We start from the raw sequence: 13,711 nt of genomic DNA on the forward strand, positions 1-13,711 counted from the left end.
CTCATTTTAGTTTCGTCAGTATGTACTGTGCTCAGTGGAGCATGTTATCATGATTTCAAATGAGATACTCTACCTGTGCTGTTAGAACATGTGCCTTTACAAGTACGACACAACATGTGGTTCATGCACGATGGAGCTCCTGCACATTTCAGTCGAAGTGTTCATACGCTTCTCAACAACAGATTCGGTGACCGATGGATTGGTAGAGGCGGACCAATTCCATGCCCTCCACGCTCTCCTGACCTCAACCCTCTTGACTTTCATTTATGGGGGCATTTGAAAGCTCTTGTCTACGCAACGCCGGTACCAAATGTAGAGACTCTTCGTGCTAGAATAGTGGACGGCTGGGATACAATACGCCATTTTCCAGGGCTGCATCAGAGCATCAGGGATTCCCTGCAACGGAGGGTGGATGCATGTATCCTCGCTAACGGAGGACATTTTGAACATTTCCTGTAATAAAGTGATTGAAGTCACGCTGGTACGTTCTGTTGCTGTGTGTTTCCATTCCATGATTAATGTGATTTGAAGAGAAGTAATAAAATGAGCTCTAACGTGGAAAGTAAGCATTTCCGGACACATGTCCACATAACATATTTTGTTTCTTTGTGTGTGAGAAATGTTTCCTGAAAGTTTGGCCATACCTTTTTGTAACACCCTGTATACAGCATGAATTACAGGACACACCCTTCACATGTACACAAAGAAATTATGTTATATGAACACGGTTCTGTAAATGCTTTACTTCCATGTTACTAGTCATTTTCTTCAACTCATTAATCATGGGAAACGCACAAGAACAGAACATCAGAAACATGCACTCTTGGTGATGTCTGGTTATGATGTGCACCGCCAGTGTTTTGTTTTACATGTCCCTGTTGCCATGCGATGTACACCATTGCTTGTTTATAGGGAACATCAGCTGTTCCAGCAATCAGTATGAGCATTACAAGCACATAGTTTACTGTATACAGGTAATCACAGACTTGGCTCGTACAATGGCAGTGTACACAAATGCAGAGATGGTGGATGTTCATTTGATGTATGGCTTAGCTGACGGCAATTGCACTCGAACTCAATATTTGTACTGGGAGAGATTTCCAGGATGTAGGTGCCTTGACAGGAAAACATTTGAAGCTACTGAGTGTCATTTGAAGGAATATGGGTCACTTAAGCCTGATACTCACAACCGAGGGAGGACTAGAAGAATGAGAACATGGCAATGGAGGGCGGCAATTCTTCACGCAATTGGCGACGACCACAGTGTCAGTACAAGTCATGTAGACATGTAGCTGCAACACTAAATGTGGATGAGGTGACTGTCTGGTAAGTGTTACATGAGGACCATAACATTTACTGTGTGTGCAGGTACTATTACCAGCTGATTTTCTTGCATGGGTACTCTTCTGCCATGTGCTATTCAATAGTGTCAACCCTAATTTTAGTGCAACAGTGCTGTTCACAGATGAGGCGTCGTTTCAAGGAGAACAGATTGTATATTTTTACAATTGGCATGTATGGACAGACGTCAATTCTCTCACAACTGTTTAAGCATGTCATCATCAAAGATTTTCAGTCAGTGTTTGGGCCGGCATTGACTGTTTGGTAGGGCCTCACTTTCTTCTATCCAGGCTTAATGGACAAATTTATCATTTTGTAGAGAGTGTTCTACCTGATCTGTTAGCAGATGTGCATTTAGCTGTGCGACAAAACATGTAATTCATTCATGATAGAGCACCACCTCATTTTAGTATTAATATCTGTCGGCTTCTAAATAAGATTCGTTGACAGATGGATAGGTAGAGATGGACCAATTGCCTGGCCTCCATGTTCTATGGACGTAAACCCACTAGGCTTTTATTTGTGCAGGCATTTGAAAGCTGTTGTGTATGTAACCCCAGTACAAGATGATCAGAGAGTCTCCGTGCCCATATTTTGGAAGGCTGCGAGACGATACACAATACTCCCATGATACATCGGCACATCCAAGATACACTATGACAGCAGGTTGATGCATGTATCAACGCCCACAGAAGGCATATTTAATATCACCTGTGAGAAAGAGTTGCAGGAGGTATGTTGCTGCATTCTGTTTGTGCTCATTTCCAATGAGTGTTTCCAGACCCATGTTAACATAACAATTTCTTAGTCTATATGTGAGGAATGTGTCCTGCAATTTGTGCCATACATTTTTGTTACACTCTGTATACCCTCCACTGTTAGTGCTGCCACCTGCCCTCTGAGTGGTTACTGAACATTGATGTCAAACATTGGTGGTGGTCGCATTAATGTGATTGGGCTGTGTTACCAAATTACAAGAATCATCCGATACAAGTGCTACAAGTTTCACGAGTGTTACGATAGGCTTTAACAAGAAAGGTATGTAAGTCTTACTGAAGGCTGCTGGTGAGGGCTCTGCTGCACAATCAAGTCAATTCAGATGTTGGTCAAGAACTGTCTTGACTGTTACTTGGGACCTCTTTTGTACTTGTATGATGGTCTCTGGCCGCACCTAAGTGTTTCTAAGCAAGTGTTGCTGATTTTATCTTCTCATCAGGCAATCAGCTGAGTAAAGTATCATCTTGAAATAATGTATGAACAAGTTTTATAATTACCATCCTCCAACAAAGATAGAGCTATACACTTTTCTATCACTACATGTTAGCCAAAGCTGAGTATTAAACCAAGAATATGAACTGATGCTGCTTATCCAACCTTCAGGTGATAATGCCCAAAGAGGTCCTTAGCTTTTTAAACAGGAGTGTATTATATGCAAACATCATGTTTATCTCCCCTGACACACACCTCACCTTTTTTCCACTTAACCCAAATTTCATCCCAAACAATATAATTACTGCACTACATGTACCACAAAGAAATCACAGTTAATTTTTCATAAAAGAAATATACATGCTGTGAAAATTATGACTGTGCAGCAGTAACAGTTACGTTCAGGTTCCCATTCACTCAAATTCTTCTGACTGTCCTCATTCTTGACTTGCCTGTGTTAGTCATGTGGAAACATATGTGCAAAGCAAACAGTAAATTATTGGAATACTTCCAGGGCATTTAAGGACAGGTTGAAAATGTTGACTGTACAGTTTACGGTGCAAAATTTAGAATTGGATGTAGGTAACAGACATTATAACTTGTGTAAAATCAAAGAAATATTAAGTGAAAACTTCTTGGCAGATTAAAACTGTGCACTGGGCCAGGACTCAAATGTGGGACCTTTGCCTTTTGTGGGGAAGTGCCCCACTGACAATTTCCCAAGCATTACTTATGACACCCCCCCCCCCCCCCCCCAGACACACACACACACACACACACACACACACACACACACACACACACACACACACACACACACACTCTTACCTCCAGCTAGTACCGCTCTCCTACCTCCTGTTCATTCTGGAAATTAAGTTGCTCTTCAAAAGAAATATCTGGATCTTAAAACTGATAATTACCTATCTGCAAAAACAGTTACAGACATGGAAAAACAATCTGCTGTGAAAGAAGCTACATTTGCCAATCACATTATCATACACAATTAAGAGTTTTCGGTCACTGAATTATGCCACTGATACCATTAAAACACTATTCAAATTTGAGTTTTCATGTTCAAACTAAAAAACCGATTGATCACTAATAAACTTACACCATTTATTATGAAGAACTAATCAATGAACTCAAAGTAGTGCAGATTATTTCAATAATGATTGAACCTTCCAGCCACATAGATTTTAAGACAGGTTTTTTGCTTGTGAAATTTTAGTTCTCAAGTGCATTTGACTTCTTACTGCTTAGATGTGCAGGCAAAGTTCCTTGTTGACAAAAAGACGGAAGCAATTCCAGAACAATTAAATGTACAGCGAAGACAAGTGAAGGCACTAATAATGTTTATTATTGACAGCAAGGAAAAGATTGCAAATAAATTAACAGGTATAGAATGTTAAACTCTTACTGCACACAATGATGTCCAAACAGCTGCAGACTGCTTACTCACTGACATAGCTGGTGATTGGGAAGATGTACCATTTCCATACTTATGAGCCATGTGTCAAGAAACTAAAATCATTTCGTGAATTCCACGAAACAAAATACAAGAGACTCCAGGTCATAGCAAAACCACAGAGTTCCCTCTCTCACTAAACAATAAAAACAATGTTTTGCACGTTTGAACATCTTACTTCCTGTCTCTTGATAAGTACCCTCTTGCCCAACAATATTTTTCAAAACTTTGCACCCACATAAACATCCAGTTACTTTCCAGACAGCTAGGTACCTTCAACAGCATTCTGCACATTGAAAAGTGAGTAACTAACAGAAGTTACGACTGAAATGTTTTTAACATCTGTATAAACTATTAGTTACATGATGTGGAAAGTGAGGGGGCCGTGACATAGGTTCAGTTCAACGGTATTGCTATGTATTTCTGTATCATCATTGTGCAGGTCTGTAATTGGCATAAATGATTTTTGGAACCGCTTATGTCAACGGAGTTGATCATTCTAACTTAAACCATTAGCTGGTCAAATGTACACTAATTCTCCATTTTTGGAAAGTATACTGCATTAAATTTCACAGCGGAGGAAGAAAAACCAATGAATGTTACTGAGTGGATAAGTGAAGATGAAATGCTGAGCTGAAGTAACAAATGAGTTATTAGAGCCAGTGAAAAATGGCAGAACATTTTTAAACAATTTCACAATGAACATATTATCTAGGGCATAACAGAAACTAAGCTGATATCTAGGGCACATCAGAAGCTAAGCTGAGTTTCCTCTAGCAAGACCAGGTTACAACAAATGTGTAAATAGTTTTTTCAAATAGTCACAATACCACATGATGGGCAGAGTAGGTGAAAAAGCCTTAAGTTATAAACCATAAAATCTCTCACAAATCTAGTAACTAATGTTGTTAACCTTATTTATGTATATTAACATTATCTGTCAAGGAATGACAATAAGTTTCTAGAGAAAATAAATACATCTCAAGAGTAATGGCCATGTGCCAATGCCTCTACTCCATCAAACTAAGATAGCTCAAAACATGTAACATTTGTACTGAAATTTAAGTTTATGTGGCATAATGCAATCAATCTCCTTTTTTGTCCAAATAAATTAATAGAATATCTGCAACTGAAATTCCAATCATGTTCCGTGTTTTTTTATTTCCTCTGGATTTTTTTGTGATTCAGAAAACATCCTGATTTTATTTTAAAATAATATCATGATCTCAAGTCATGTACATTGTCAGAAAAAGTACAAATTCATGCTTCTGTCTTGCCACAGATATATAAATTAACAGATATATAAGTTAACAAGAAAAAACACAGATGGATAAGAAGTTCTACATTTTTGTTGATTTCAACTATTGCTTAGAACAACATGATATGTACTGAACACACATTTAATAAAAAGCTGCATACTTATTTTATGTCAGATGAACAAAGCAAAAGTGGCCTTACAACCTGTACAGAAAGGAAGAAATGGAATGATAGTAAATGGTGTATACCTCTGATTTTTGGTTTCGTGGTGATCTCATTCCCCTTTGCACAAAATTAGAAAGTAATTCACTCCTATCCCTGAACTCTTTACTAGATCATTCAAAAGAGATTCAGTTTTATTTAATACTGTTCATTAATTGTTAAGAAGGAACTCCCATAAATTTTGCTCATCGGCGTTTCTTCTTCTCCTGTTTTCGTGGTCGATGGTGAATATGTGGCCTCCGTGGAGTTGCCTGTGGAGTGCTGTGCTCAGAGCCTTCGTCATCACTCATTTCTAAATCCTGCAACATATTTACAAAAAGAAAATATACATATAGTATATACCACACAACACGTGTGTGGAAATGCCTAATGTAAGAACAGACTTTCAAAAGTACAAATAAGTTTGCTGGAAAACAAAGAAAAAAGTTAAAGCTTTCTTGTAGAATCAGTAAATGAAAAGAATTCTGGTGGCAAATAAAAAGGTAAGAAATTTGCCAACTATTTGCATGATTACTTAGGAACTTCATCAAACTAAATTAATTCTTATAAATACAAAATATCTGGTCCTGTCTCTTCAAATCTGTCTCTGTAGACATGGTTGCCAAAGGAAACTAGTACAGTGGTGCTCAAGCTGGAGGTAATAGGTGCCAAATCTTATAGGCAGAATAAATATTCATCACCAAGACTTGGGCAGAAATGAGAAGAGAGGCTGTGGTGTAAAGTTCCAAGTGGACAGAACTCTTATCTATAGTCCAACTTAAAGCTCAAATTCATTTACAGGGTAGCATGTGATACCATGATCCATCAATCACACAAGAACATGAAGTAACACTACCATTTAGCACTATTTCCAAGTAGGAAGCTATGTGGCAGCACTGGATTTTATCTGCTCCTTTCCGTACTGATAAATAACAATACAATGCACAGCGCATATATGAACCTTCATTCCAGCCAGCATGTGTGCAACCCCCCCCCCCCTCTCTCTCTCTCTCTCTCTCTCTCTCTCTCTCTCTCTCTCTCTCTCTCTCTCTCTCTCTGCCCCCTTTACAACAGGTGGGAAAACAGCAATAGTAAATCACCTTCTCACGGACCTTCACTGTAATAGTGATGCAAGATAAAACCAATGCTTCCAAAACTCACTGTCCTAGTATAATAGCAATATATTTAGTCCTTGGCCAGTCAGAAATAAGTTTATTTTTTCACAATATCCCCTTTCTATCAATGATCGTGTTCAGCATTTCTAAAATATAAGTAGATTCCATCTTTAAAGGAAAATTGTGGAAGACCTTCAAAAATACATATCAATATCTGCCATGAACAGTTCATTGCACTCAGAATATACTTTATTCACAAACTTTTTTCATATATGAGAACAGTTTATCAGAGGTCAATAATCCAACAATTCATACTTCAAATCCCTCAGTTTCCCCGCTGCCATTGCCTGTCACTGCCTTTGTGTGGAGGCACAGTTTTCTGAAGAAAGATAACATTTCTTTTACAATCGAAATCATGTCTCAAAAATTTATTCTTTTGCTGTAGGGAAGTTCTGGTAGACTGTAAATACTTTTGGAATGGAGGAGACCACTCACCAAAAGGCAGAAGTACACACACCTGAGACCCCCACATGATGTCAGCTGAACAAACAGTGAAAGTGCGGCATTTCGTTGGAAAGTGGACTAAGTTGTGGTTGGGGTTGTGTGAGGTGGGGTGGTGAGAGGCAGGCATCTTTCTCAACCACAGGGATACCATCCCTGTGGCAAAGCATTGGGAGTGGAAGTGGCACAGAGATGGACCAGGATGTTGTGTAGGTTGGGTGGGTGACTGAGCACCACTTTAAGAGGGATGGGAAAGATCTTTGGTATGATGCTCCTCATTTCAGGGCATGATGAGAGAAAGTACTGATGAATGGCATGGACCAGTTGTTACAGGCTAAGGTGATATTGGGTGACAAAGGGAGGGGGTGTAGAATTCCTCTGTAGCCAGTTCTTGGGGGTGGGGGAGGATTCAGGTTGTGGGAGGATATGGCTTGTGAAATCTGTTTGCAGACAAGTTTGCGAGGCAGTGCCTGTTTGAAGGCCTTCGTGAGACCTTCAGCAATATGGGGAAGGGAGTTGGTTGGTTGGTTGGTTGGTTTGGGGAAGGAGACCAGACAGCGAGGTCATCGGTCTCATCGGATGAGGGAAGGACGGGGAAGGAAGTCGGCCGTGCCCTTTTGAAAGGAACCATCCCGGCATTTGCCTGGAGCGATTTAGGGAAATCACGGAAAACCTAAATCAGGATGGCCGGACGCGGGATTGAACCGTCGTCCTCCCGAATGCGAGTCCAGTGTCTAACCACTGCGCCACCTCGCTCAGTGGGAAGGGAGTTCTTGTCACTGCAGATACATGGTCCACAGGTGGCTAGACTGCATGGGATGGATTTTTTGGTGTAGAAAGGATAGCATCTGTGAAAATGTAGGTACTGTTGGTGATCAGTGGGTTTAACGTGGACAGAGGTGTGGATGGAGCCACTAGAGAAGTGGAGATCTATGTCCAGGAGGTTGCCAAGGAGGACTGAGGACCAGTTGAACTGGATGGGAGACTGTCACACTCTCGGTTCAAAAGGGAATGCACAAATGACAATAAGCGAAGGTTAGCAGAGATTCAGGGGTCTGTGAAAAGATCTATACGTGAAGCACGCAGCTACCGCCATCATACCTGAACAAAAGAGCTGGCTGAGAACCCAAGGAAATTCTGGTATTATGTAAAATCTCCAAGTGGGTCTAAGGCTTCCATTCAGTCCCTTGTTGACCAGTCTGGTGTGGAAGCTGAAGATAGCAAATGAAAGACATAGTTTTAAATTTCTTGTTCAAGAATTCATTCAGACAGGAGAATTGTACAAACATACAGTCATTTGATCATCAGACAGACTCCCTTATGGATGACATAGTAATAACCCTCTCTGGCACAGAGAAACAACTGAGATATTTGAAAGTAAATAAATCACCATATCTGGATGGAATCCCAGTTCGATTTTACAAAGAGCACTCTACAGTATTGGCCCATTACCGAGCTTGCATTTATTGTGAATCTCTCTCACCCAGCACAAAGTCCCAAGCAACTGGAAAAAGCACACAGGACTCCAGTATATGAGAAGGGTAAAAGAATGGACCCACCAAATTATAGACCTATAACTTCAGTTTGATTATAATAAACTTTCTTTAGACTGAGAAGTTTAGGTGCACCGAATCAGCATGGTTTTGGAAAGCATTGCTCCTGTGAAACTCAGCTTGTCCTTTTCTCACATGATACACTGTCAACTACAGATGAAGGGCAACAGGCAGAGTCCATATTTCTAGATTTCCAGAAAGCATTTGCCAGCACCCCACTGCAGGCTGTTAATGGAGGAACGAGCATATGGAGTAAGTCCACAGATTTGAGAGTGGCTTGAAGGCTTGTTAAATAATAGAACCCAGTATGGTGTCCTCGACACCGAGTGTTTATCAGAGACAAGGGTATTATCAAGAGTGCTCCAGGGAAGTGTGTGAGGGCTGCTGCTATTCTCTATATACATAAATGATTTGGTGGAGAGAGTGGGCATCAATCTGCAGTTATTTCCTGATGATGCCATGGTGTATGGTAAATTGACTGAGTTTATTGGTTGAATTTTAGGAAACACTGGTTCACCTGTAAAGGAGACCGCATGTAGGACACTGGTGTGACCTTTTCTTGAGTACTGCTTGAGTGTTTGGGATCTGTACTGGGATGGGTTGATGGAAGACATCGAAGCAATTCAGAGGGTGTCTGCTAGATTTGTTACTGGTAGGTTCGGACAACATTGGGGTGTTACGGAAATGCTTCAGGAACTCAAATGGAAATCCCTGGGGAGAAGGCAATGTTATTTTTGAGAAGCATTATTGAGAAAATTTAGAGAACCAGCATTTGAAGCTGACTGCCGAATTATTCTACTGCTGCCAACATACATTGCGCATAAGGACCATGAAGATAAGATTTGAGAAATTTGGGCTCATATGGAGGCATATAGGCAGTATTCCCCCCCCCCCCCCCCCCCCCACTCTATCTGCAAGGGAACAGGAAAGGAAACGACCGGTAGCGGTTCAGGGTACATTCTGCCACACACTGTGTAGTGGCTTGCTGAGTATCTATGTAGATGTAGAAGCAGACGAGGTGTTGAGGTTATGAAGAAATGAGAATAAGGTATCTTGGCCATGAGTCCAGATCATGAAGATATTGTCAATGAATCTGAACAAGATTAGGGGTTTGGAGAGGCTAAGAAGGTTTCCTGTAGATTGGCATGCAGGTGCCCATGGCTGTGCCACAGATTTGTTTGTACAAATTCCCTTAAAAAGAAAAGTAGTTGTTCTTCAGGATATAGTTGGTAAGGTGTATATGGAATGAGGTGGTGGGTTTGTAGTCTGAAGGATATTGAAAGAGGTAGTGTTTGACAGCAGCAGGGCCACAGGCATGAGGGATGTTGGTGAATAGGGAGGTGGCATGAACAATGATGGGTAGAGATCCAGCAGGTAAGGAGGTGAGGATGGTGGAGAGTCACTAAAGTGAATGGTTAGCATCTGAAGTGGGAAGCAAGGTTTCGGGCAGTTGGTTGGAGCTGTTGGTCGAGAAGAGCAAAAATTCTCTTAGTGGGAGCACAACAATGAGCTACAATGGGGCACCCAGGATTTTTGCGTTTGAGGATTCTGGGGAGCATGCAGGAGAAGGATGTGCAGGGTGATGTCGGGGTGAGGATGGAGATGGACTCGGGGACAGGTTATGGCAAAGGACTTATGTTTTTCATTAGGTTATGTTGAACTTCTGGGGTGGGATCACCATGGTAGATATTGTAGGAGGAGGAGTTAGATAGCTGTCAGATGCATTCTGTCAGGTTGTCACTTGGTGGAGCCTTTGTATGCAAGGAAGATGATCAGGTCAGGTTGTGCATGGCTGTCTTTTGGTCTACCGAACGGTTAGTGTTCTTAGGAAGCAACATGGGGAAGGATGGTCAGGCCCAGCTGGAGATAAGGATTTTCTGGAAGGTGATGGGAGGTTGGTTAGGTGGGAGGGGGGAGGGAGGGTCATACTTGGCTGGTGTTATGAACTAGGAGAAGCAAGGTTCAATGTTGGGATTGAGATTGGGTTTGCTGTAGTTGGAGGGGTTGGTGGCAAAAAGTGTTTCACTTGTAGGGATTGGGAGGAGAGTAGGTCTTTGACACATGCAACATGGTTTGACTAGGGTGTGTGGCCGAAGGTTGGGCCTTTGGATAGGACTGAAGCTTCTGTGGGATCAATGTTTCTGGTGGAAAGGTTGACAAAAGTGTATTGAATTTGCTTGAGTTCTGCGTTTATGGAGCGTTGGGAATGAGTTTTGTAGGATGTGGGAAACTGAAAAGGTCAGTTAGGTAGGTTTTAGGCGCTATGATGGGTTGATGAGAGAGTCACCGTGAGTAGGTGACACAAATGCACCACTTTTCTGGATGTTGACCTCCACCTCCCTGATGGCTCCATTCACAACATTGTCCACAATAAACGCCCTAACCAACCACCACCATTACCTGCATTTCGACTGCTGCTATCATTTCTACACCAAAAAAATCCCCCCCCCACGTCCCCATATAGCCTAGCTATCCACGGATGATGTATCTACAGTTACAAGAACTCCATTGTCAAGTATGTTGAAGGTCTCATGAAGGCCTTCATGGTCAGTCACTACCCCCAAACATAGTCAATAAATAGATTTCCCATTCCATATCTTCACACAACTGCAATCCTCCCACCACTCTCAAGAATCAACAATAAGAGTGCCTCCTGGATTGGAACAGCTGAAACATATTCTTCATCAGGGCTTTGATTATCTCTCATCATGCCCGGAAATGACAGACACTCTACCCAGGTTCCTTCACACCCCTCCCAAATAGTGTTCCATGACCCACGAAACCAACACAAAATACTAGTCCATTCCTATGTCACCCTCACTCCCTATCCCTTGCCACAGGAATCATGTCTATGTGGTAGACCAATGTGCACGAACACTCAATCCACCCATCCAGCACCTACTAGACTAGGCTAGGTGCGCTGTCAGGCTTATCCTATCCCATCATCAGAGGCTGGGCTATCTGTGAAAGCAGCCATGTCATATGTGAACACTGCACAGCTTTTTATGTTGGTATGACAACCAACTAGCAGTCCATCAGGATGAATGGTCACCAGTAAACAGTCACCAGGAACAAAGTCGATCACCCGGTGACAAAACATGCAGCTGAACAAAAAACGCTCAATTTCAATGGCTGCTTCATAACCCGGCCATCTGGATCCTTTCTTCCATGCTCAGCTTTTCTGAACTATGCAGATGGGAGTTGTCCTTGCAACACATCTGGCCTCAATCTGTGATAACCAACTGTCCCTGTATCCTCTATTCAACTGTTTCCCCTTCCCCTGTCTTGTCACCCCATCCCATTCCACATCCACTTGTTGCCTTCCGTACATGCTGCTCCCACCGGCTTTGACAACTGTGCATCACATGCCTAGGCTGTGTACCTGCCTCCCCTTCCTACCGCATTCCTTGCTGGCAAAGCTGCTGCTCCCTCCGAGCCCCAGCTACTCAACCCCATTCCCACTTCCCAACCCCTCTACCCACCCCACCTGGCACAACACCACTAGAACCTAGTCTACCTGCAGAAATGCAACACTAGCACTGTTGGTCCAGCCAGCACCATGTAGACACAAAGCTTGTTACTGTGTGTGTGCGCGCGTGTGAGCGCGTGTGCGCGCGTCAGAAGAATGCTTTTTGGTCAAGCTTATTTATTTAGCAGTCATTTTGTTGTGCTTGTCTGTGACTCAACATTTCCACTACATGGTGAGTAGCAATTTATACTTTTCATGAGTTTGTTATTATTCCATTATGGATTTCCCATTTTTATATAAGAATGATGATTAAGGATGAAAATCATGCTGCAAGTAGTGGGTAAAATCTAAAATTATGAGAACAGGAAGTGAAAACCACATAATAGGGCCAAAAAAATTAGCAGGTGAAATGATGTGAAAATTAGCTCTATCATAGTCAAAATTGATATAAATAGAGGCACAGTCTCATTTCTTTGGGAATGAGTGGCTGGAATGATTGGGAAGATTCTTCATAGCATTTAATATGTTTTTTCATTACTCTGCCTGGGAAATGGAGACAAAATATAAATAAGCCAAGATGGGATCCCTATAACTGACTGGATTATTCAGTTCACAAGTTGGAAGAAGGAAGGACATACCACGAGGCTATGACCATACCTCAAATCATTGTGATGTTCATGAATGTCTTATTATGGTGCAAATTCACAGAGTTCAATAAGGAAAAACTGTATTTTAGCACCTGTGAGATTCATTCACATGTGTAAAAAATTAACAGATATTTCTGCACTTTCAAGTGAATCCCCATTTGGATTCATTACAACATGTTTTTTTTAAAATACTGTTGCCACCATATACCAGTGCAAGGCAATTTTTAATTGATGTCATTGCCCTACAAGTTGTTAGAAATCATAACAAAGATCCTTTTGGTGGCAATGGAATGCGCATGTACAAATATCATTAGTTATTTTGATGAATACGATTGTTATAGAATTAGGATTGTATTAACTCATGCTGTAAGGATTATAACAGTATTAGTGTTCAGATGGCTGCACCATTTTTGAATGACACAAAACATTATTAGCCAACTCAGCATTTTAGAAGAACATGTGTGAAATGTGTGAAAATTCAGATAGAATGAGAAATCTGACATTATAAAACATCCCTGTCAGAGCAGCTAGTGAACACCTTACTTCAGCTGCATCCATCTGCTGCTGCAGATGATCATCTGCACCAAGAATGGCAAGCAATGACAGAAAACATTTGAGCAGTTAATGGCAGAATGACAAAAGTGACAAATAACAGTGGATTCCAACATTGTACAAGTATTAGATCACTGTGTTATTCTTAATATGCTTCAATTTTGCATGGCTTCGGCAAGACTAGAGCAACACCACTTCCCTTCTGAAATGAGGGAATAGTGTGTGGACATTTGGCAGGAACTCAATAGTGACAATTTTAATGAGAAGCCAATGACTTTCCTGAAGAATCATTAAACCTTGGCACACAAGTGCTAGTTAGAAAGAAAGGTGAGCAGGAAATGGCATTATCCTTTTTACCAAATCCAAAAAGTTTTGATCCCATTTGCCTGGGGGTTTACAAT

General features: G+C 41.4%; 1 protein-coding gene across 1 annotated transcript in view; it reads right to left on the reverse strand.

Moving 5' to 3' along the window:
* Positions 1–5,414: 5,414 nt before the first annotated feature.
* LOC126184623 (protein anon-73B1) overlaps positions 5,415–13,711 on the reverse strand; it is a 32,206-nt gene continuing 23,909 nt past the window's right edge. Inside the window, exon 2 of the mRNA XM_049927086.1 lies at positions 5,415–5,793. Coding sequence (XP_049783043.1) covers positions 5,680–5,793 — 114 coding nt within the window. The 3' untranslated portion in view covers positions 5,415–5,679. The remainder of the gene's footprint in view (positions 5,794–13,711) is intronic.

This window comes from Schistocerca cancellata, chromosome 4 (assembly GCF_023864275.1).
Source record: "Schistocerca cancellata isolate TAMUIC-IGC-003103 chromosome 4, iqSchCanc2.1, whole genome shotgun sequence".
In the NCBI taxonomy this organism is placed as follows: Eukaryota; Metazoa; Arthropoda; class Insecta; order Orthoptera; family Acrididae; genus Schistocerca; species Schistocerca cancellata.